General features: G+C 31.0%; 1 protein-coding gene and 1 long non-coding RNA gene across 4 annotated transcripts in view; both read right to left on the bottom strand.

Moving 5' to 3' along the window:
* LOC147812725 (uncharacterized) overlaps positions 1–27,236 on the bottom strand; it is a 284,443-nt gene that overhangs the window by 86,813 nt on the left and 170,394 nt on the right. The gene's annotated exons all lie outside the window — the stretch shown is intronic.
* The window catches only part of Rhp (GTP-Rho-binding protein rhophilin), a 76,960-nt gene that overhangs the window by 29,464 nt on the left and 20,260 nt on the right, over positions 1–27,236 (bottom strand). For 2 of the 3 annotated variants that reach the window (XM_087158665.1, XM_087158666.1), the window contains exons 2-3: positions 11,192–11,307; positions 516–644 (exon numbers count right to left, since the gene is read on the bottom strand). In XM_087158665.1, the coding sequence (XP_087014791.1) occupies positions 516–644; positions 11,192–11,307 (245 nt within the window). Of the gene's footprint in view, positions 1–515; positions 645–11,191; positions 11,308–25,988; positions 26,192–27,236 lie in introns of those variants that run through there. The other variant, XM_087158664.1, reaches the window with a different exon arrangement.

Raw genomic sequence — 27,236 nt, 5'->3', positions numbered from 1 at the left:
ATAGATTAAAATTGAAAATATAACGAAAGAAACACAATTTCTCAGAAAAATTTTCAAAAGGATTTTTGTTCTTTAAAAATTAACCTATACTGAGACGTAACTGCAGTTTGTAAGGAAACAGAAGTTGAATGATCTCCTACGAGTTAAGAGGTTCAAATGTATGTGCTGTTCCTTTTCAAAAAATTAATGTTTCGTTTAATCTTATTTGTTATGTTTTTGTTTAAATATTTATAAAAAAAAGGAATAGGAGTTAATTCCTTCAATTTAACGATATTTTTAATTTTTCAAGGAGATTTAAAACAAAATTAATGTCAATTTTCTTTTTAACAGAAAGTAGCTGCATTGTCTGGAGTTAATTGACAGGGCGGATCCCAGTGCCCAAGTCCATCCCTGTTCTGAACTAACTCTTGAACAGACATTGGTAAATAATTGCATACAAAACAATATGAGAGGACAATATGATAATTGCCGTTTGTTAACATTGGTTAAGAGAGTGAGATATGCGAGAGAAATACCTTCTGTTTTGATAAATGCTGACAGAACTGTTGAGTTCTGCCAGTTGTTCTTTTAGAAGTTGGAGGCTCGAGTTGACGAAACTTAATTCTAAGGCAACAGTTTCTCGTAGTTTCTTGTTCGTGGTCACTCTGTAAAATACAAATTTAAGTCAATAACAATTGTCTAAGAAGAGGGTGGAAATGCAAGATCATATAATACTACACATAGCTGCCAACATATATAGGAAAAAATCCAGTAGAGTTGGCAGCTATGACTATATTATTAGAACGTTCAGAGTGTCTCAGCCAAAAATTAACTTATTGAGCAAATTAAGCCATTTTAATCTAAATCACATGGAAACACATTTTTTTTTTTAATGTTAGCGATATTATGGTACAGATTCGAAATTGTTCAGATTTTTGGTACCTGTATGCCAAAGCATCAATGGGGACTTGCTAAAGGCTTAAAATGTATAGCGATTTATACGGTGGCTAAGAATTATAACACTCAAATTAGTCCCTCTTCTAAGATTTTTCTTTTTAAAGCTTTAAAACTTGATGAATACTTTAGTTATGGTAGCGATTTGGAAATCTGTCACAATTTCTTTAAATTTGCACAATCAGCCAGGTAGGTTATTTCTTAATTAGGTAACTTAAGTATACCACATATTGCAAAAAATAAACACATAGCTTTAAACATTGTAAAATATTGTATAATATAAAAAGGAACACAAATTCTAATATTGTCAAACATTCCAAAATAATGTTGTTAGAGGTTTTGAAAAATACTGCGGGATGCTGATCAATTATATTCCTGCATTTACAAACGCTGTGGAAAATTGACTGACATCCTTAACACACAAAATGAATGCTGTCATTATCACCATTGCGTTATTTGTAAATATATATATATATATATATATATATATATATATATATATATATATATATATATATATATATATATATACCTTTGAAAAAACATTTTCAGGTCTGTTTATACTGCGGAAATAAGAAAAACCGGTAATAAAACCATTTCTTGCTTTGGTTTTAAAAGAAATAAAATATCCCTTATTCAAAATATTTTTACAGTATAATAATATATAAACATATGCAGAGTTTCCCCTCAAATTCAGAAAAAAAAATTCTCTGAGTTTTCCAGGTATACCAGGTGAATTTCAATGAAAATTGATACCATATTTTCAGTTCAAATTGAGACCATAACATTTGAATTCTTCTTACTGTGCAGGATAAATTCAAAATAAAAATTATTTATTTAAATCACATATTTATTGTAAAAGAAAATTGAAGCAAAATTTTTAATGCTTGTTTTTATTAGAAATACAACAGTTGAACAATTTTCTCACAATATACACTACTGGCCGTTAAAATTGTTAAACCAGGAAGGAATGCAAATAACAGAATGATATTTATTGGGCAAATACATTATAGTTGGAAGAACAAGTGATTAAATTTTCAGGATATTTTAATGCATCCTGAGGAATCAGCACTCAGAGTAACCTCCCCTGGCAGCAATAACAGCAGTTATTCTCCTGGACATCGAATCGAACACAGATTGGATAGCATGGACGGGTACAACATTCCGTGCAGCTTCGACATTATGCCATTATTCATCGACTATAGTGACTGACGAATGGTGGCGTGCCAGTCGTTTGGCAACCATTGACGAGACCTTTTCGATTGCTGAGAGATCAGGTGAACGCGCTGGCCAGGGCAACTCGCAAACATATCACAGCAACACTTTGAAAACCTTAGCATATCAACAGGCATGATATCTAATTACACAAAAACTTGACATATTGAATAGTAATCTTACTAATATTTAAATTGCATAAAAATACTTCAAATGTATAATATTATGATGGAAAACTATTTTTCATTGTTTGAATTTCAGTTGAAAATAAATTTGATAACACAAAGTTCAAAAAAGATAAAATTTAAATTGTTATTTTGACCAAAATATCGCGTTTTTTTCTAAATAGCTTAGGTAATGTAAGTAGTTACGACTGCACACGCAGAAGAGTGGACAATATTAAAACATTGTAAATGGGGGTGGGGACAGTCATGTCCAATTGAAAATGGAAAAAAGTGGTCACCGCAGCTGCAGAATGAGCCTCCAGAACAAGACGGAAACAGATGTTGAGGACATCTCATGATTTATAAAGGAAGAATACAGCATCCATGGGAACATGGAGGACTTTGCGACTCGACAGATTTAACGTGCGTCAGTCACCATTTACTACAGGGAGAGTCTTCGGCTGGTGGGGATCGAACCCACGAACTCTTGGACATGCGTCCTACCGACCAGGCTATCCCGGTCATGGAGATTCATTTGTAAGATTTTTCCTAATTTCTATCGCTCGAAAGTGATCACTCGCTTAACGATAATGTTTTATTAAATATTGATGTGCTTTTTCTGGCCTGTTCCTGCCTTTCAAGCTCACCTAAAAGAAATATAACTTATTTATAGATAAGCCCTTTCTGACAGATGAAAACTTTCAAATAATCTCTTTCACAAAATAAAAGAATCAATTCATGAATAAATTAACTTTCATTTTTTAGAAACGTAATCTTTATTTATAAAACGAATCCACACTGCGCAGTAAAAATGTCTTTTTGAAATCGAAATATCATTCACTTTAATAAACGTTTTGAGTATCTTTCACGTAACGTATCTTTCAGTGTCATGACTAACAAAGAATAATGGATATTATGGATCATATGATTTGAAAAAAGATAATAATGAGTATTACCTTTGTTTAAATACGCTGTATGTAAACAAGTAATAAAAATAAAAAAATTAAAGTTAATTCCTACTTAGGTGAACAAAGAAAAATTTTATTTCAGTTACTTTTTATTAAATAATGAAATTGAAAAAGAAGATGTAAAGAATCTTTTCTGGGGTCTACTTATAAATATTTTGTTCATATTTCCTTTCATCTTTTTCTTAATAAGCTTTCACTAAAATTGATGTGGGACAGAAAAGGATTTGAAGGGGATCTTTTCTACAGAAAGGGGATTAAAATTGATTTAAAAATTTGATAGATAAAAAGCGAATTTTAACTCATTACGTAAATTCTAGGAAATTAAGGTAAATCGGACTCTGGACCGCTACTGTGAACGTAAGAAAATTACGTTTTATTTACCGCGCATAAGCTGCAAGTATATAGCACTCATAAAATAAGTTTAAATATAGGAAAAACATAAAAAAAATATTAAAGATTAAGAAAAAAGAAGAAGAAATTTATTAAAATAAAATATTTTTTAGAAATACAGTCAAACCCCGCTATAGTGAACACGGTTTATAGTGAACTCCCGGATATAGTGAACGAAATGTTAGGTCCCGTGCCTTGCTATACACGTAAAATGTTATTTTTTGTGGATATAGTGAACCAAAAAAGTGAGGAAGTTGGATATAATGAACTTTTTTCTGTCTTCAACTGATTTATTTTCTTCATTTTTTTTGTAATAATTTCGAAATTTATACTTTAATTTAGTTTATATATATATATATATATATATATATATATATATATATATATATATATATATATATAAACTAAATTAAAGTATAAATTTCGAAATTATTACAAAAAAAATGAAATAGCGAGAATTCGGAATAAGAGTTTCAGAATAAGCGAGAAATTTGAGTACTGCTGATAGATTTACGTGAGTGAAATCAATGCAAGGTTAAAAAATCAATCATATGAGAAAAATAAATAAATAAAAATCTGCACGAGTACGTGACATTTTTTCCAGTGCCATTCTCACGTTCATTACGCGTAATGATAAATGAGAAAGCGATATTCAGAAAATAAGCATTACGAAATCTTGCTACAACAGCTCTCAATAAAAATGACGTAATAGAGTTACGGTACGCAGCAATCGCATGTATACATGTAGCAGAAACAAGTATTAATGACGTGAAAAAAACGTTAAAATGCCACAAGGTTAAGAGCATTTAAACGTTTCGGACAAACGGTTTATTTTCGTTTCAAGTGGTAAACATTAAAATTTGGGTTATTTTTAACCTAAAAATGACCTTTTTTTGGCTATGGTGAATTTCGTAACCCATTTTTGACGTAATTGTACCCAAATAGGTTTCTTGTTTAACGCGTTTTTTACGTTACTTTAACCAAATTATCAACGGTTATTTTTGGCTACATAAATTTCTTTTTTTTTTTTTTTTTTTACCATGAATATTAACGTTTCTTTCAACGCTTCCTTTCGTAACCGATTCTTAACGTAAATTTTACGTTATTTTAACCAAACTTATAACGCTTTTAGTGAGTGTGTTTGTTTCTATTTTCTTATATTGACTACAGTGAATTTCTTAACCAATTTTTGGCGCTAATTTGACGAAGTTGGTTTCTTTTATAATGTATTTGTTTACGTTATTTTAACCAAGATATATATATAGAAATATATTTTTTCCATGATACAATTTGCGTTTTATTACCATGAATATTAACGTTTTTTTTTCTCAATTGCTTATTTTGAGTTCAGTGAATTTCCTAATAATTTTTTACGTAAATTTAACAAAATTAATTTCTATTTAACGTAATTTTACATTATTTAAACCAAGTATTTTTTCTTCATTTTATGATTTCCATTGTATTATATGAACAATAACGTATTTGTAAAGCTTCTTTTTACAAAGAAGGAAAGAAAGATATTAAAAAAAAATCCTCGTTTTTGCAAAGCTTTCATGCTTTCTTTCGATGGCACCCATCAATGATGTCACACTTTTTATCAATGTTTTTGCCCCGTGCCACACTTCATCATGCTTCTTGTGACATATTTCATTGAGATATACTATCAGTACAGAAAAAAAACACACACACACACACACTGTAAATCAGGGCACGAAATTTCCACACGCCATTGGCGAGCGAATATTTAGGTCGGGCGAGTAGATTTGTTTTGTTAAAGTTTCAAAACGAACTACTATTTTTTTTTTTTATCTGCAAAATCTGAGGAAGCAATTTCGGCAAACTCTTCAAAATGGTGAGACTCGAAATTCGCTAGAATAATTCAGAATATCAATAAATGACCCCCTCCCTCCCTCTGTATATTTCAACCCAGATAAATTTTATTTTAGTGACGAAAAGATGCTATATACAAACACGAATGTTAATCAATTGTATGTGAACATTTCTGATATTTTATATTTTTAAATCATTTTTACTACGGCTTATACTGACATGTGAATGATATTGTAATCATTGAAACCTTATGGCAACCTCATTGATTTAAAAAAATGCGACTATAATTTTTTGCAATAAATATATTTGAGCCGTGGTGGCTAAGGGGATAGAGCCACCCAAAGAGGTGAAGCGGGTTCGAATTCCAGCCATGGCTGGTCAATACGAATTCCGCACATGACCCGCACCGACCACAGTGCTGACGTAAGAGTATCCTCAGTGGTTGCCGGGTCATGGATTAGAGTCCCCTTGCAGTCAGGCTAAACGTGGGAGGATCTCGTGGTATTCCTCTCCATGTAACGCAAATGCGGGTTAGTTCCTTTAAAAAGTATTATTCAATACAATATTTAAATATTGTATAACTGATGGTTTAAATCAAGAATGGATGAAAAATATTGCATGAATTTAGGACGCATAAAATATGACTTCTGAGAAAAGACTTTATAATCAAGTGGGTTTTGACTTTTCTTTCTTACAATTGAATCTAAAGAAAATTTCAATATGTTTTCTATCTTGTTTGCACAACTGATATTCAACTGTGTACGAAAGAGATGAACGATAACATTATCTCCTGACTCTGCGCAATACTGCACTGATTTTGTCTGCGCAGTATATTAGAATGTCAAGAACAAATTATTCAAAAAACAATGTGAGGGGATCCTCCTACTATTTGCTTCGTTTTTCTTTTTCTTTTTTCTCTTCTTCCAATTCCTAATATTTCTTCTAAGAGTGGGTTCCCACTTTATGTTAAGTCTTGGCCTTTTTATATACCACTTTATGTAAAGTTTTGTGCTATTGCAAGAGTTCATTAACGAAAAAAAAGAAGAAAAAAAAACCCTCAAGGAAATGATAATAAAATATTTAAGAAGACTTTTAAAAGAATGCGCTTGCAGCTGATGTGACTTGACAAGACACATTAACCGGAACCCAGTTGATATAATCTCAGTTGTGATCGAAGCAACGAACCGTTCTTATTTAATCGAATCTCATTGCCACAGGAGTTTTGCTAGGAAGATTAAACAAGAACTGTAAACACAGACAATTTTTATTTATTTTATGGCCGATATTTTTTCACGGAAGTTATTTTCATGATTTAAAATCTATCATTCCGCCATACCAAGACAATCTTTATCCCGCGTCCAAAGGCATAAAACAGCAGTATTTTACGAACGATATTTCACTTTTTACGAACGATGATTTCTTTAAGGAAAAAAATTGACACAGACTACTTTCTCTGGCATGAGAGCACTTTTAGGTCCATCACTGAAAAGAAAAATGATAATTGACCTTAATTATCGTTTCCTTGTTTTTACATTAAAGCAAATAATTGGTGTGTGTTAAAATTAATTAAAAGAAAACAAATTAAAAGAACGGATAGTTTAAACGTTTATTCTCCTAGCCTTAAAAGAATCTACTCGTAAAGTTTCTTTTGTTGTGTTTTTAAAGAGACAATTACAGTTTCTGGCCAAATTATGAGACGCACTGTAAGATTCTACGTAAAATCTTAATTGTCAGGTGATATTCTACAGCGTTATTCTTTTTATTCGGCTGAAGCCATTTTACACTTGTTCATGTTCCAGTATCCATGGGTTAACATTGTAATGCAATACGTTAAAAATAAATACAAATAGAAAGTATATAAAAAATCTCACGAATAAAACTTTATTACACGTATGTTTAAATATAAAAGTATTGCATGCAAAACAACTAGTTATTAAAACACTACAGTGCGTCTAATAATTTAGTCTAATTATTATAATATACTAATACTAGTGGGCTGTGCCCCCTGCTCGCTAAAGCTCGCCAACCCCCGAAAATTGCCACGCAATCTTACATGGTTTGCTTTGCTCGCTAAAGCTTCGCATGGTTTGCTTCGCTCGCAACTAACTTAGGTACATTGCAAATGCACAAAATTCGAAGAATTCAAAACAATCATTCAAATCCATATAACAACTTTTTTTTTAAAAAAAAAATTACATCTTTTTAGCAAATACTAAGTCATTAAAATAAATTTGAATTCAAATAAATGACATGTAATTCGTTAAACCTATTAGAAATGTGCTATAGTATAAAATCTTAAGATAAAATTTCTAAAACTGGTATCTCTTTAAAAAAGGTTAAAATTTTGGCTATAATTAAGTCTATTAAAAATTGAAATAAGTGAATTGCAATGGAAAAACCTGCATAAACAAAACATTGACTATCGGAAGAAATCTCATTTGGTGAGAATGCTCTCTCTTGTCAAAAAATACAAAATAAACTGACCTCAAATAAAACTCCAAGGACTTCGAATCAAATAATTAAGGAAACGACTATCACGTTTAATATAAAAGGAAGATTTATTAACTAAACAATAAAATTACAGCATCGCAGTTCCAAAAATCAAATCTCACACTCCCTCAAAAAAACAATTTACATTCTAATTAGTCACCATAGCAACCACCAAACTCTTCTCGTTACCATCTATAAACTGATATATAATAAATAAATTATTTAACAAAAAATACGATGCGCATAAGCACATAATATTTTACACTCTGGTTATTTCAGTTTCCGTTTTTAGTTTCCGTCCTATATGTTGAGCCACCCAATCTAGATTTGGCATGTGACATTTTTAGCGGCAATTATTGGTTGATTTTCAAGCGTTGCCATTCGGGTAGTTGTAATGAAGCTTTTTTTTATCGCCGTGTAAGAGAAATATATATATAGATAATACCTGACGTCATAATTATTCTATATTTATACAATACATCGTCTAATTTATCTAATCGTCGAATTTATATAATGTATCGTCCTATTTAACCCACATTGATACACGAAAGTAAACAAGTGAATAAAAGCAATAAAGCTGTATAGTATCATCTGATAATTAAAATTTTACACAAAATCTTATAGTGCGCCTATTAATTTGGCCAGGGACTGCATATATTTATATATATTAGAAGAAATTTGTAATAGATAAATTGTGAACCTGTAATCTGTAATGTATGCCCTGAATATTCTTTTTTCTATTTCGAATTTTTAAAAAAACACCGCATAATGGAAACGAACCCCTAAACTTGAGCATTTAAATCTCTACTGGTGCTCAGTGCCTGAGGACAACATAACAGTTTCCACTACAAACAGACAGGGCCGTTTTATCCATTAGGCACTGTAGGTAACTACCTAGGGGCCCCGCCACGTTCAGGGGCCCTGTGCTACAGAGAAAAAAATTGACAATGTTTCTTAAACAGTAAAAATTTAATTCGAAATTTCAATGACTGCTCTGTACATTACATCGACGCTATTTTAGTATCTTCATCTTACAATTAGAAGACGCCGGAAAAAAAATTGTGCCTGCCGAAGAGTCTTGCAAACTGATTATTGGTAACATGGCACAATCAACTTTCCCGAATGTAATGACATCTTTGCAAATATATAGAAGTCTAATGATTACAAACGCCACTGGTGAACGAGACTTTTCCAAATTGAAATTAATTAAAAACTGTCTTCCTTCAACTATGTCTCAAAACCGTTTAAATTCATTGGCCATAATGGCAATTGAAAATGATGTATTGGAAAAGGTTAACTTTCAGGATGTCTTGAACGATTTTGTAACAAAAAAAGTTAGAAGAGTTAATATTTAAGCTTATTGTATGATTTTTTTTAAATGCATATATTAATTACTTATATTCTTTTCGTTTGATTCAATATTTTTATTGAATAATGTGATAATATACCTATGTAGTAAAAAACAGCGTAATTATGAATAAAGTGTTGTGTTAGCGAAAAAATATGCGATAAAAATATGCGAAAAATAAGCGAAGTTAGATGACGGTAGGGGGGGGGGCGAGACGAGCATTGCCTAGGGGCCGCGACATGCATAAGCCGGCCCTGCAAACAGAATTTATGGCGACAGAACAGAACAGAAGATTTTAAACAGAATTTACGCGTGCTAAACAATATCTATCATTTCCTGATCGCCAAACGAACACAACTTATTATTCCTTTATTGCCAATCCAAAAATATTTTTTTTATCGCTTTCCGTCTAGCTAGACGGAAAGTGAAAGCATACACTAGAATCCAACATAAAGTTTTAATCGTTTATTGACTATTACAAGCCGATTTGATCGCTACTTAAAATTTATCGTCCATCAAATTTTTGACCAGATATCAACTGGTGTTCGATGGACTAGTACTGCGAGTAACAATTGTTTCTCAATAAAATAAAACTAGAGGAGAAAATAATTCTATTTTTATCAAATCTGAAACAAGAAACGCAGGTCGCATCACTTTCGTAATAAACTTCTATCACCACCAAAAATCCATCTAATGTCTTTTGTAACATGCGTTGTGGTTGTAGTTTATTTACGTAGCACTACAGCTACACAATGGGCTATTGGCGACATTCTGGGGAACATCCCCGAGAATGATCCGAAGACATACCATCATAAGTTTGATCCCCGCTTTGGTAGCCCTATGACCTACTTGTGAAGTCGAGCAATTTATGGTAGAACAGTTCAACGAGGACCCATACCGCAGACCCTACGCAGAATGATCCAAGTCAGGGCTCGAAAAAACACAGAAATTTTACCCGTCCCCGAGGACGGCTTGTCCAACAATGTACCTGTCCTCCTTTGAAACTAACCTGTCGCTTCTAACAAAATAAAAATATAATTTTCTCTTGTTTATTACAAACATTTATATAAATTGCACAAGGAATTAGTAGTTACTAGGATTACATTATGCAGTAATAAAAGAAATACTAGGTTACTAATAGTAACCTAGTATTTCTCTTATGAAATAATTTATTTCTTTTATGAAATAATTTAAATGACAAAGGTCAAGACGGGAAAATGGCAGTCCGCGCGGACGTCGGATTCGAGAAATTCGTTGTCCGCGGGGAATTTTTAACCGCCGAGGACGGGCGGTTTTTCGAGCCCTGATCCAAGTGGTCATCCACCCACACACTGACCGCAGTCAGTGATGCTTGACTTCGGTGTTCTACTGGGAACCGTGTCTTAATTGCGGGACTATGTAATATGCGATTATAACAATTGGGGTGAAGCGCGGTGGCTCAGAGAATAGAGTACTTGCCTACCTGTGAGCTGAGCCAGGTTCGAGTCTCAGTGATAGCTGGTCGATACGAATTCTGCTTCCGGTTTGCACCGATTGTAGCGTTGACGTAAAACATCCTGAATGGTAGATGGATAATAGATTATCCCCTTACCGTCGGGCTAACAGTGGGAAGTTTTCTTTTCCACGTAACGCAAATTCAGATTAAGAAGTGTAAACAAATGCAGGTTAGAGGTCCACGAAGGCTAGTTTAACTCAATGTTTGATCCAGAAGTTTCCTAGCCTTCCGTGTTAGGTTTAAAATGACGAGGTTGCGGAGTCGAACATTGATAGTTTAGTTTGCCCCACGATGCCACAAAGTAACATTCTGATTTTTAAAATAAATTACATAAAATGTGTAATATAAGCACACTCACTTGTAGAGTCTTTCAGCTCCACTTCGAATCATAATTTGTTTGTTGATCTCTTGGTTTAATTTTGCTCTTTGATTTTGTAATTTGCCTCGACATGTCGCCAGTCTCGGATCCGAACCCTGGAAAAAAAAAAAAAAAAAAAAAAAAAAAAAAAACAAGTTTTAATAATATAGAGAAAACGTGGAAAACAATAAAGGTTAATGGAAAAAGAAGAAAAATTATTAAAAAGTCAGATAACAAATTCAAGATATAATCTCGTCATCATCAGCTCACACAATCATATCCGCAAAAAAGAAGTGCAAAAATTAAACGACATGCAAAATTTAAACAACAAGCAACAAATTTTAAGAGAATCGAGAGACGTCGGGTTAAGTTGCTATTTTTTTTAGGGGGCTCTGTTTCTTGTTTGCCAATCCCTCGTAATTGCTTTTCATTCATTGTTTTTTTTTCCCCCTACCTTAAGGCCTGTTTACACGGTCCAATTTCTTGAATCCGAGAAATTGGACGGATTTCTCTGTCCAAGAAATTGGATGATTCGTTGACACTATCCAAGTTCTTGAATGTCGCTGATTCGTTGAAAGAAAAACTTGCGCATGCGCATTGTTCATATTCAACATTATAAAATAATACTTACATAAGTTTAAAATTACTAAATAAATTCAAACAAAATCATAATAACACAAATAAACCTCAACAGATCAATTTATTTGGACTAAAATATATGAAAACCCACAACAAAATGACATAATTTGCTGCCAGCTTGTTGACGTCACGAAACCTAAGACGCTGATTGGTTAAGGGAGAAAAAACTTGGATGGAAAGTAGAACATGCTCTACTATCGTCCAAGAAGTTGGACCAAGTTCTTGGATGTTTGTTTACACGATCAAAGCAAAACAAGTTTCCATCAATATCAATCAATCTCTGTCCAAGAAATTGGATCGTCTAAACAGGCCTTAAAACGTAAATATTTTCCACAAAAACACAGAATATATTTTTCCTTTCAAAATATACAATTATTATAGCTTCATGTAAGATATTTTGTTAACATTTTAATCATAATCAGGGGTCCGTCCAAGCCCAAATTTACTACCGTTTAGAGGTACCTTCACAAATTCAACTTCAGGAAGAACGGTAGTTTTACAAAATACTTTTTCTTAAAATTTTATTTTTGTGTGACGTAAGAAACGATAAATCATTATTTTAACCAATATTTTTGTGTTCATTTTTAATTATAATTATTAATTTTCACAAATTATGTCTAAATTTTCACAAAATAGGTACATCTCAGAAAAACATAGACCCTGATAATAAAATAGACGATTACTTGGATTTAAAAAAAAAAAAATAACAATCTGAATTTGGAAAAAAAAAGTTTAATCTGAAGAGTACAGATTTTAATTTATTTCATAACCATCATTGAACAGCAGATCCAATTTTGGGTTTACGACTACTAATGTTCAACTCCGCAGCCTTAACCTTTTGAACCTAATCCAGAAGACAGGGGAACACTTGGATCAAGTATTGGAAGAAATTTGACTTCGTCTCGGACTTCTTGATGGAATTAATCCACATTTGCGTTACATGGAGAAGAAAACCTCGAAAACCTCCCAAAGTTAGACTCGAACCCAGCATTGTTTTTTTCCGTCTACCACTGAGGATATCTCACGTCAGCACTGTGGTCAGAGCAAGACGGGACCAGTCATCGCTGGGATTTGAACCCGGTTTACCTTATTGGAAGGTGAACGCTCTATCCCCTGATCCACCACTTCTCAACCCATACTTTTTATAAAGCACAGTGTGCGTGATCACCGGCAAAGTTATTTATTACTAGCAAAAGAAGAGTTCCGCCGTTTTCAGAAATCCTGTCACGCACTTCAATAAAAAAAAAATAACAATAATAATAATAAAAATAAAAAAACAAGCGGCACAAGCATATTTCTTTTTGCAAAAACTATTTGGAAACTTGTTGTTCCAGGTATTTCACTGAAGTACGTAATTCAGTCTACAATCTGTACGCAGAATTGCGTTATCTAGACGCGTATTTTAAGTCAAAACAGTATTTCAATTTAAAAGAAAAACAGTTAAATACGTCATTTTTTAAATTAGATTTTTGTTTCATTCATTAAATGTGTATATTTACTAGCAACGAAAAGTTCATCTGCCGTAACAGAGTGCGTAGCCAGATTTCTCAACAAAAAATAAGCACCTTTTAAGTACTTTTAAAGTACTCAAAAAATATTTTTAATCACTTTCCAAAAGAAAATCATAATTAGTATGTGTGTAGTAATAAAAATTATTTCTTTTCTATCGTTTAAAGTTCTTGGTTTATAAAATCAATAAAATTCAAAAACTTTACATATTCGTAATAAAATAACTAGTTTCAGATAAACATTGTAGAGAAAAGTTGGAAAATCATGCATTTTTTGTAATTTAGAACGATAATCGATACGGCAAGAAAAAAAATTATTTTTAAAAGATAGAAAATTAGGCACTTTTTATAAACCCCGAATAAAAAAAGCACCTTTAAGGGCTTCTAAAAAACGTAAATAAAAAATAAGCACCTTTAAGATATTTTTAAAAACGCTACGCCCCCTGTATAATGAATTGCCGTTATAACGGACTTTTATTGTATTTAGAAAAGCTTGAGACTCGTCATTTAAGTTGCCTAAAAGTTCATCGACTTCACTTCCATACTTGGATGTAAATAAGTAAATAAAATAAAAGAAAACCAGCCTATTGTGTAGAATGAACAGGTGTTAAGGAACATTTTTATTGCGTTATCAACCCTGTGGCAGAATTTTTTCGAGTTATCTGCCACTAAACTCTCTCTAGCACTAATATCTTTCTGCAAGGTGCTTATAATAATAACATATATGTTACTAATTTTAAATACCAAAAACGCTGTGTTTTTCAGAGAAAAAAAAAACTATATAATTTTTTTAAATGAAAATTTTTTATTCTAATATTAGGGGTTATATTCTCGCATTTTGTTGAGGAGGGGGGAAATCACGAATTATTTCCTTCTTCGCATTTTGTAAATAATCGTCACAATAAAAAAAAATTATAAAAATCATGAAATCCGTAGTATTAATTACCGAAAAAAAGATCGACGAAGAAATCACGGACTCCTCAAATGCGCGTTTCCTTTCGAGATTAGATTGTTGTAATAAATAATATCATATAAAAAATATCGGATTTAAAAACTATGAAGGGCAATAACGGCCAAAAATTCGATAGAATTTATTGCCTTAAAATGGAAATACTCAAATGCAGGATTCGAATTCTCCACACTGTTTGAAATACATCGGGATATTTAAATATCACGTGAAAATCAATAACTGCCGAAAATACAATCGAAACATGACATCGATTTGCGACACTATCGGCGTAAATTGAGCGCGTCAAAAAGTGATTATTTAAATGCGTGATTCAAATATTACGTGTAAATTTCTGTAGAAAAGAAAAGTAACATTCTTTACTTTTCAAAAGAAAAAATATTTCTGCAAAAACACTGCAACGTTCTGTGACAATGTCACGGTATCGCTGCGATTCTGCCGGGGGGGGGGTTATCAATCTGAATAGTCTTTCATTGTGCCGTTACAAGTGCTGGGATGTTTTCAGAAGCTTCAATAATGCAATATATTAAAAAAAATATCGATTTTTCATGATATGCCGCGATGTTTTTAAATAATAATTTCTTTTTCAATTGGAGAATGTTTTCGTGAATTAAATTAGGGGGGAAAATTTTTTTAAAACATTATTACCAATCATTATTTAAAAAGTTAGAGAGTAATATTATTTTATTTTATAAGCGTTGTTGAACAGCCGACCCGATTTCTGGGTTTCCAACTACTTACGTTCATTTCCGCAGCCTTGCCATTTGGAGCCTAATCCAGCAGACAAGGGAACTCCAGGATTAAGTATTGGGAGAAATTTGTCTTTGTGGAGGGCTTTTTTAATGGAATTAATCCGCATTTGCGTTACACGGGGAGGAAAACCACGAAAACCTCCCATGGTCAGCACGACGGCAAAGGGACTCTAACCCGTGATCCGTCCACCACTGAGGATATTTTACGTCGGTTCAAACCCGATGCGGAATTCTTATCAACTAGCCATTGCTGGGATTCGAACCCAGTTCACCTCATTGGAAGGCGAACACTCTATCCCTGAACTGATCGCAAAGACACGGTTCTCAGTATAACACCGAAATCAAGCATCACTGGCTACGGTTAGTGGGTGAGTAACGAGCTTGCGTAAGGACCGAGGGTGCGCAGTATCGGTCCTCATTAAACTGTTCTACCGTAAAGTGCTGGACTTCGAGCGCAGATTCTCGAGCTACCAAAATAGGGGAGCAACCCCTTCTGCAGAAGATTAAAATTGAGATGGCATGTCTTCGGATCATCCTCAGGGATGTTTCCCAAACCGTCGCCTATAGCCCATTGTGCGGCTCTAGTGCGACTTATATGAAGTACCTACCGATCTAGTTTCAATTTTAAATCATTTTGATTGATAATTGAAGTGAATTCAAATAATCCAGTAATAATAAAAGGGCAGAGATAGCCCGGTTTGTAGGGCACTGGGCCCGTGTCCAAGAGGTCGTGAGTTCGATCCCAGCCGGCCGAACATAGTAAATGGTGACTGATGCGCGTTAAATCTGTCGAGTCACAATGTCCTCCATATTCCCATAACAAATCGTACCTCTGGGGTTACTGATCCAAGAGTCCCCTTGTCTTTTGGATGGATTCAAAGTTACAAGGCTACGGAGTTGAACATTAGTAGTCGCAAACCCAAAAATTGGGTCGGCTGTTCAACTGCGGTCATAAAATAAAATAATAAATACACGTGTGAAAAGGTTTATTAAGTACAGAAATACCCAAAGAAGTTTATTACATTATTGTTTTGAAAAATTTCTGCTTTTTTTTCCTCGTCAGTGGAGTAACAGGCAACATTGTTTGAACTGATATTAGAATAAACAATTGGAAGTGATTTAAAAAGTCCATAATCTAACGTTAATGATTGTAAAAAAAATGAAAGCACTTTTTTCAAGAAGAAAAATAATGTTTGTTTATTATTATGAAAACTTGATCGGAGAAAATAGTGAAGTGAGATTATCGACCTAAATCTACTAACACACATTCCCCGTGAGTCTTCGGCTCGTGTTGTTGCACCTGCATCTCACTATAACAGAGCTCGGTAATAACGGCGATCGTTTGCGTTTAGAAAACGATTCCAAATCTTAACATTGACTATCGAATTTTATTATTCCTAGTTCAACACAGAAAAATGGGAAATCTTGAAATAAAATTAATCGGCACACATAGACACAGGAAAAACATTTTGGCAAAAATAAATGTATACAGAAGATCTTCAACTATGCACTTTGGAGAAATTAGTGCTCCACAAAACATTTGTCAGTGCTCCGCAAAAGATAGGAAATGTTTATAATTTTAAAAAAAAAGAAGAAAAGGATTATTTAAATGTTGAATTTTTCGAAAAGTGATCATTATTTAATTCCTACTATTAGTTCACACTCTTCTTATATCTTATTCAACGGTATCTCACCCATTGTGGTGGTCCTGAAAGAGTGGATACCACCTCTGGAGAACGCACGAGGTCTGCTCATCGGCAAGACCGATTGTGCAACTCATTGGAAATTAAAAAAGAAAAGAAAAAAAAATACCTAAGTAGGAAAAACATTTGTTTTATCTGTATTACTTGTGTAATATGTTAAATTAAAATCCCTTTTTAGGGGGGGGGATCATCAAGATGGATCACTATCCGACCGTTAACCAAATATAATTGTTTTGATCAGTAAAACAAAGCTACCTCGTTCTTTTCATTAAATTTGTATTTAATGAAATAAAGAAAAATTTGTCCAAATCGACCCTCTTCACTGCAAGCAGAGCTGTAATCGAAGTCGATTACTATCAAAAACTAGTAGAAAGTCTTCCCAAACGAGTGCAGGTCAAAACGTTAATGTTTTGACTGCCTATGCCTAAATAAATTAATTAATTAGTGCAAACGATATTTTAAGTTTTTTGCATTATAAAATTCGTTTATCCAAAGAGAATTCAATATAAAAATAATCAAATCTCATTTTAATAATTAATTCTTTTTATGTCTAAGTCATATTTTTATTTTTAATAGTCGCCCGCTCATGAAAAAGAAAATGAAAGTCGCTAAAGTTAATAAACAAAAAGTCTTCTGCACTTTTTTTTCCGTCTCACTCACATTCTCAGTAACTCTCTCCCAATTGCTAAGATTTTCTTTAAAAATAGTTCTATCGCCTTCGGGTTGTCAGAAGTCGGCCAATGAGTTCAAAGTCAAGGTTACAGTTTGACCGCTTTCAAGACGAGAAAAAGGAGGGAAAAACTTCTAATGTCAAAAGCCGCCGAAACAGATGCAAACGATTTTACTCTAACTCTCTTTTTCAATTAGTCTTCTTCTTCAGGGAATAAGTAACCCAGATTAATCTCGATATGATTAATTGCAGTCGTTTAGGAAAGTCTAAATTTAAAAATGGCCATTTTCTTTTAATTAGGTTTTTATGCCGAATAGGTTCATAGGGAATACATCGATTTAAACGAATACACTAACCTTTAACATAGAAATTTGAAATGAGTTCGGAATCTTTTTAACAACTTTCTCGCTAGGTTAAAGCAGAATCCATGCCATTGAAAATATATATTTATTTTTCTTTCTATATGTTCCGCAGTTTTAATTGTTTTACTTTATCTTATTTCTAAAATTATAGTGACGATTTGAAATTGTTCAATTTTATAACTGAAATAGAGCGGATAAAATTAAAATGTTATTATTCTATTATTTTTTTTTTTGGAAATATTAAAACTTTCCTTAAAGTTTCAACAATTGTTCATTATAAAACAACAAATAACAGTTGGTATTCATTGCGAAGGAAAATATTCGCATTATAGGAATATTGAACATTGAATTCTTATAACATTCATAACGATGCCTATAATGATGTAAACAAAATCATAACACCCTTTGAACCTCATTTAAAAAAATAAATAAATAAAACGACTGTCAGAAAATTCCAAGGAATCTTGCTGAAATAGAAAGAGAAAAAAAATCGCAACTGATGAAAAAAAATCGAAATGAGAAAGTTCTAATATTTATATTTAGTTAAGGTGTTATTTTCAATGATCAGACTAAATTAAAAAAAATCTAATTAATTCAGTGAGGAAAAAAAGAATTAAAAAGTGAAAAAATAAAATGAATCAATAGTAAATCACGATATTACCTTCTTTTATAAAATATTGTTAGTTTGAGCAGTATTACAATAACTGTAGTATTATAATAATGACATGTTTTGCACGAGTTTATAGGCATTATTTTTATATTTAAACATACAGGTAAGGGGTTTATATACAGGAGAGTTTTTACATACTTCCTATTTGTATTTATTTTCTAACGTATTGCATTACAATGTTAACTAATACAGGGTGGCCACTCAAATCCGATTTCAAATTTCCCTGATTTTTCCATGTTTTCCAGATAAAAATCATAAAATTTCCAGGTTTTTGTTTCTTTTTTCATATTAAGTATAGGATGTGTTCAAGAAAAGTGTCGATATTATAAAATATTTTATTCAAAATGTTATTTTTTTAACATATCGTCTTGAAAAAAATAATTTTTTTTGACAATTTTCAAGATTTTTTTAAATTTATTTTTTAATGTTTTGGTACAAAATATCGAATCAAAAATCATATTGACCAACAAAAGAGTAAAATTAAATATAAATATATAGTTGGTTCTTAAAAAAACATTTTTTTAAAATTAAAATATGTTATAAAAGGTTAAAATGGAATTGAAAAAATTAGCATTAATGCAACAATTGTAACGATTTGTCGACAAACATTGCTGTTAGCGATTGTAAAAAAATGTGTGATTGGTTGGTTTGCTGAGAAAAATAATTCAGATTTCTTTGATTGGGAGTAGAAAAGCTTTCAGAAAAAGACTGCGATATAAAATCTATTATTAAATTATAACCAACTAATTTTTGGAGAATTTTATAAAGTTAAAAATACAAAAACATTTTGTCAAAATAGAAAAAAAATTTACCACCAAAGCATTGGAACAAAGTTGAGCCATAAATGGATTCAGCCCAAGGACAGAATTTAAAAACAGAAGCTCATATCCTAATCCCTTTTTCCACCAGAATCTTTCCTAAATTCCCATAGCGGTCAAAGGTTTCCACATTTGTTTAGCAACCGTGGGAGAATTTTATATGGCATTCTAGTTTAACAGAACTATAATGGAGCAAATTTTGATGCAAGCAAAGTATCGCTAAGTTGATGATATTTCAACTGTTTGCCGATACATTTTCGTTAAAAAAAAAGTGGGTATAATGGATGAAATAATTTAAATTAAGAAAATTAGTAAATAATTTAAATTAGTGAAATTAAAAAAATTATCAAAGAAAAATTTCCAGCTTTTCTTTAAAATTCCCTGATTTTTCCAGGTTTTTATCCAAATTTCCCTGATATTTCCAGGTTTTTTCCAGTATAAAAAAATTCCCTGATAATTCCAGGTTTTCAAGGTTTTCCAGGTGGGTGGCCACCCTGTAATAGATACACGAACCTAAACAAGTACAAACCGGTTTCAGCCGCGTCAAAACAATAATGCTGTATTAGTATTACCTATAATTAAGATTTTACATAGAATCTCATAATGCGTCTAATAATTTGGTCATAGACTGTAAATTACTTAAAACATTATTTTAAATCATCACATAAAATGAATAACATTTTATTTATTTTTTTAAAACTTAAAAAAAAAAAAGGTTTGTAATCAGTGGCTCTTTGATTAAAATCCTTTTTCTTTCCCCCACGTGGAAGTTGGTTTATTTTGATGTCGCAGAATAAAAGAATTAACCGCAGAAAGAATTTATTCGTAATGTTTGAACCACATCCTGGCGGTTGATTCACTATAACAGCGAAAGTGTAATTCGATAAGGGGAAACAGCAATTCGAAGAACGTAAACATATTTTAAAAATATTTCGAAGGGGAAGCATAACTCAAACACAGAAGTTCTAAAGCTAACACAGTGACACAATTTACGTAAACCGAATCTAGAAATTATTAATTAACATTAGAAATGAATAATTACAATGTCGGCGATAGAAAAAAAAAAGTCTAGTTAGGATCAAAACAAGATTGTTTTAGCTGGCACTGTAGCAAGAAGTAAATGATACAAAGGGTTAATAGCACTATGAATTAAACCTAAGGCACACAAATAATTAAAAATTCAATATAAGCGGAATAGTAATATATTTAATAACTATTCAATATTAAGATTAATATTAACTATTAAGATCAATATTAACTATTCAATATTAAGATTAATATTAACTATTAAGATCAAAATTAACTATTCAATATTAAGATTAATATTAACTATTAAGATCAATACTCAATATTAAGATTAATAACATATAGTAAAAAGCAAATCCATTATAGTATAAGTATTCATAATAGCAAACGAAACTGTTGTTATAAGAATACACGTATTTAGTACTTTAAAATAGCAACAAAAAAAAAAGAAGAAAAAAAAAGGAAAAATAAAATCTTTTTTTCTTTGAATTTTAGTAAAAATATTTATTTAGAGGTTACTCAAGTCAAAATTTTTGATGGTTTTCCCTTGATGGAAAAACATAATTTTGATAGTAATCATATATAAAACATGTATTTTAAAAGAACATGTATTTTAAGAAACCAAATTATTGATAATATCCTCTTCGCAATAGAACTCAGCTACGTATCTAATTTATGACATGCGTTATTTTTTTAGTTCATTTTAGAAATACAATTTTTAATATTATTCAACTAAATAGAAAATTGTTTTTAAAATCAACGGAAGTAAATTTTTCGCACTAGCACTTAGATGCTTATTTAAATTCTTCACAAATTCTCGAAGAACGCAAATCGCTTTAACCTCAACCACTAGAGATTTAGATTTAAACAAACAAGCGTTGCTGCTGACCCGTTCATTTAAATTTGAGGCAAGAATGCAATGAAGCGACAATTTTTATAAAGGGCAAAAGAAAAGAAAAGAAAAAATGAAATCAATTTCGCTAAGATTCACCCAGAATGCGCCCGCGGCAAAAGATTTAGAATAAAACGTGTTCCGCCAGATTTATTTTGAGAATTATAAGAGAATGGTAAATTATAAGTGGCATTGCTACCAACCAATGTTTTAATTTAATAGAGAAATACGTGATTGATTAGACATGTTATACGAGTATATCAAAGCCAGAAAACTTAAGCGGTTGTAATAGTTTAATCGAATAAAATTAGGTACGAAAATTGGCAGCTATATGTTAGAATTATAAGAATAGAATTACAATTTGCAGCTATATGTTAGAATTTTAATTTTGAGAATTATAATAAAATGATTAATCATAAGTGATATTACGACCAACGACTGTTTTAATTTAAAAGCAAAATACTTGATTAATTACACATCTTATAAGATATCAAAGCCAGAAAACGTGAGCGGTTGAAATAATTTAATAGAATAAAATTAGGTACGAAAATTTGCAGCTTGTCGTTAAAATTATAAGAATAAAATAGAATTATAAGAAGAGAATTAAAAGAATTCGCAGCTATATGTTAGAATTATAATTTTGAGAATTATGAGAGAGTGATTAATCATAAGCGACATTACTAACAACAATGTTTTAATTTAATAGCAAAATACGTGATGATTGATTACACATGTTGTACAAATATATCAAAGCCAGAAAACGTGAGCGGTTTAAATAATTTAATAGAATAAAATTAGGTACGAAAATTTGCAGCTGTATGTTTCGCTATTCAGAGCTACTTTTTCTTTTTTCTTTTTTTGCATTTTGAATTTTTTATTCGTTTAGGATCATTTCCGGACTTCTGAGGCAGCATTTTTGGAGAGATTATCGATACAATTTTTTCCCTTCATACAGAAAAAATAATCACATATAATTTCGAATTAATCCTAAGGCATGAACAGAGTATTTTTGTCGTAGCAATTTTTTTTTCGTTTGCAATTTTTGTAAAAAAAAATACATTTAATTATGACTTGAAAAATATTTTAATTGAATTCTATTCAACGGATTATATAGATGTGACTGTATATTGTATTTGTAACTAAGAGAACATTAAAGATAAGAAAGGAATCATCCATATGAGACGTCACGCTTGGTGTTGAAGGAGGGGTTTTATGACAAGGGGAAGGATAACAAGAAATGTGACAAAAATCCTGAAAAACGTAGTTAAAATTTAAAGAAAAAATTAAAACCAGACCTATAACAAATGTTCATGAACTACTAGCACAAGTTTATACGTAACATGACTTGTGACAAGAGAGGTATAGTTTGTCTAAAGTAAGAACTCCCTAGCCATTCGTCTGGACCCGTGCCGGTGACTATGATAACGAGGCATAGCTGTTTCAAGTAGGGGTGTGGGGTCACTGCTTAGGTCAGGTTTTGGCTCGGATAAGTGACAGAAAGGAAATCTCTTTCTTTAGTCTATTGTGTTAGCCCTAAAGTGAAGAGAAGCTACCCTCCCTGAAATGCGCTATCCTTGTTTCCATAGCAGCAGACAGCCTCAAACTTTGTGGCGAGGGGAGTTTTTACCGTAGACAAACTACAGTGAATAGGGTGAAGTTTGACACTTGTAACAAAGGAGGGTATGGATCAAAAATATTGAATCGGCATCATTTAGGATAATAAGGATCCTGTGGTCTTAAAGCTAATTTACTTATAATTATTTTATAATATTTATTATAATTAATTTGTTTACATACATTTTAGCAATTTTTGTTAAAGAATGATTTATTGCCATTTATAATTTAAATACATGTTTTGAGTACAATGGTAAGTTAATTTTTTAAATCACATACAGACTTCTTTGTGAAATCGATAAACTTGAATTTGTCGTGATTGCTAATGAACATACGGATTTCTTCTAAGTAATTTTTTTTTAATAGCGTGGCCATAAGAGGTGATATCTTTAAGAAGAATTAACGGAAATTTTAGGAAGTAATTTCTTAAAAAAAAGGAAAATTTGATAAGCGTATTTTTTCTTTCTTTTATATATCAGGGTAGGTAGCAAAATCTTTCAACAAAAAATTAGCACCTTTTATGTACTTTTTAAGCACTCAAAAAATATTTTTACGCACTATATACATTAACGAAATGCAAAATAATTTTCAGACTTTACATAATCATAATAAAATAACAAGTTTCTTACAAAGAACTCTTTACTTGATTATAATAGCCATTGTAAAATGATCGAGAGATTTTTCGGTTCGATTTCAGAGAGTGGGAAATAAAAGCTTGAAATTGAGAATATCATGCAAAATGCAGCAGAGTTGCGCATGAGAGTGCAATAATCTCACCGAACCCAGCTCACATGCGGACTCGCAAATATTTCATCAAACCTGCAATATGATTGGCGCGCTTTCATACGCTATGGTCCGACTGTACGCTGAAATAAATTTGTGTTCGAATGAATTGTGAAAACGTTGAATAGAAAAATGTGAAAAGCACGCTTTTGCATAAATGCGTGACGAAAACCTACAAGGTTAAGAAGAAAAGAAAAAATCTCATTTTTCGGAAAGAGAAAATTAAGCACTTTTTAAAAACACCCGAAGAAAAAAGCACATTAAAGCACTTTTTAAAAACGCTACGCACCATGTAAAATATTTTTAAATATTCTTCTAACTTGCTTAAATATTTTTTTTTCTCATTAGATTTTCAAAATTTGGCAGCTCCTGTTACCTAAGGGTACTTAAGTAACAGGAGTACTAACGGTACTGTGACGGTACTCAACGATATCATGAAAACCAACTCAAAGGAACAATAGTTTACCCAAATCGCTGGTCAGCGATGTATCAAACATCGCGATAAATATCGATTATTACGATCTTTATTGGTAACTATAATTATAGATAACATATCAAAATGATAATATCTTGAGTATTATACAAAGCGATAATTATTGAATGCAATTTTATTATGTGTCTAACAGGGCTAGCAAAATCGATTTATTTGCTTTAAATCAGATTCTTTCGTTTTAAATCAGATTTAAAAAAAAAAAAATTTTGCATACCAACCAAATAATCCGATTAAATGCATTAATAATACTTATTATTATTTATTATTATAGCTAACATAATGTGATAGCTAAAATAGTTGATATTTCTGACAAATTATTATTTTTTAAATAATTTAATTATAGATAAAATCAAAGTTATTTTTACCAAACCACAACAATTTAATAAATTATAAAGGCAATTTTTGTCAATTAGATATCCTAAGGAAATTATCCAACAAAGTTAATTGGATAATTCAATCCAATGAAATTATCCAATGATCGAAAAACAATAATGAAAAACTTATGCTGGGTATAACAAGTGTTTCTTCATTAGTGATATAGTTTAATAAATTTTGAAAAGTATTTGTATTTAAATAAACAAAACTTAGTGGGCATAACTGAAATATGTTTATTATAACCACCAAATTACTTTTCAAATATCTTATAAAAATAATAATTCAAAAATTTCTAACCACTCTTATACAGTTTCTCCTTTATTAGTCTATTTTAAAATAAAATAATTTTTATAAAACCCCTTTTCTTTAATTCTTTAGTTAATCTTACACAATGAATGAAATCGGACTTAAGAAAGCCTTAACTTAAAGAATATAAGTTATATTGTATAAAAAATATTTGCAACTTAAATGAATGAGCTTTTTTCAAAATTAAGTCTCGTTTAAATTAATGATATTTTTAAAGACAAAATCACGGTTTATTTAAATTAATGATTCTTTTTAAAAGAAAAATCAAATTAAAAGGTTAAATCGTGGTTTTAATCATGATTTAAATCAAGTGATTTAAAGCCCTGTTGTATCTGGATAAATTTTATTTGCCTCACGAAATAATGACCAATGTAAAAATAAAATTAATTACAGGGTGCGTAGCCAGGTTTTTCAACAAAAAATAAGCACATTTTAAGCACTCAAAAAATATTTTTAATCACTTTTCAAATTAGGATCCATGCAGTGATAAAAATTACTTTTTTTCTATAGCTTAAAGTTTCCAATTTCTAAACATAAAATCAATAAAATTTAGAAACATTTTCATGATAAAATAACTAGTTTCTGATAAATATTGCAGAGAAAATTGTAAAAATAATACATTTTTGGTCATTTAGAACGGCAATCGACAAAAAAATCTCTTGCTAAAAGATAGAAAATTAAGCACTTTTTACAAACCCCGAATAAAAAAGAAAGCACTTTTAAGGGCTTTTTAAAAATGTAAATAAAAAATAAGTACCTTTAAAGCACTTTTTAAAAACGCTACTCATCCTGATATATTAACGCTAGGAAGACTGAATTTTAGTATATACCTACATTGCCCAAATTGTGAAAGAATAACTAATGTATAAGGAAATTTGTTTAATTATAATTTTTAATATTTTATATATTATTTACAGTTATATAACAAGTTTTTAATAAATATTAACAATAAAAAAATTCACTTCACTTGTAAAAAAAATTTATTTATGCATTACTATTTGTACATTTTTTGCAAATGAAAAAGCAGTCAAAATGACTTCCTTGGCAATCTAGTGTTAACTTGGTAAAATATCTCGACATATTGCTGAATATCCATATTTTTTGACAAATATACATGACGATATTAAAATTCGTATGTGATAATATTTATCGCCAACACCGATAAGTACCGGGTAATCTTAATTATAACCTGAAGAACAAATAAATGAAAGACTCTCACCAGACTCGTAATGCGTAAAGATTTCCATTTCTTCGGGTCGATCGGAAAAAGTTCGGTCGCGATCATTTTGTTCTTTTAGAAAACCCGCCACAGCTCCCTGCTTACTCTCCTATGCCAGCCGTCAAAAAACTGTTTGACTAATCAGTGGATGTGTGTTGAAGAAAACGAAAGACATTTTTTTTTTCTTCCTCTTTCTCTTTCCGTGAAAAGTTTTTCTCGAACACGCCAAACGTCTCTCCCGAGGAGTTGGTAGACCCACTAACCTCCTTGTCCATTTTAGAAATGGACGAATGACGCTATAAGATGAAAGCGATTTCTTTTTTCCAATCCCTGCTATTAGCTCACACACACTCTCTCTCTATAGCAAATTTTCAATCGTTAATCAAAATACTTTTTATTCATCCACTCTCAAGTTCAAAGACATTTTTTTTAAAACTTGTAGTGGATGAAAACTTGGTTTTAAAGCGAAGAGTAAAGCAATTTTATTTTAAAGTCAATTCCTACTTAGGTCAATAAAGAAAAAATTTAATTTTATGAAATAATTAAACAATTTTCTCCCGTTTAAAACTAAAATTAATTCATTAAATTTAATGAATGAATTAATATTTGAGAAAAACTGTATTAACATCAAGTGTCATTCCACTACAAGTTTTAAAAAAATGTATTTGAACTTAATTGAATAATAAAATACTTCTTATTCATCCCTCAAGTTCAAATACATTTTTTTAAAACTTGTAGTGGATGACACTTGATGTTAATACAGTTTTTTTCAAATATTAATTCATTCATTAAATTTAATGAATTAATTTTAGTTTTGTATGGGAGAAAAAGTTGTAATTATTTAATTAAAAGTAACTAAAATAATTTTTTTCGTTATTGACCTAAATAGGAATTGACTTAAATTTTTTTTTTTTAAATTTCTTGTTTATTTCGTTAGTTTATAATAATATCTCTATGATCTCCCGTTTTGCTATTAAGTTTAAACAAGCAACTAATTATTCTGTCCCTGTGTTTTCACTGTATATATTATACACAATATATTAAGAGGAAACACAGCAGTTACTGGGATCTTTTGTGAACTATATTGGGCTAACTATATTAGATTTAATTGCCAGAAAAACTTAGAGAAAAAAAGGAACAGCTGAACATGCTTAAATAATGTTATAGTAAATTGAATAGTTTAGTATAGCTGAAATATCATGCTTAAATATCCCATAGATTACGTTTTAAATGCACACCATTTTTTTG

This window comes from Parasteatoda tepidariorum, chromosome 3 (assembly GCF_982258835.1).
Source record: "Parasteatoda tepidariorum strain Cologne lab strain chromosome 3, Ptep-v5.0, whole genome shotgun sequence".
NCBI classification, from domain to species: domain Eukaryota; kingdom Metazoa; phylum Arthropoda; class Arachnida; order Araneae; family Theridiidae; genus Parasteatoda; species Parasteatoda tepidariorum.
The sequence above is the reverse complement of the archived record's forward strand: the minus strand, read 5'-3'. Positions and strand labels throughout refer to the sequence as shown.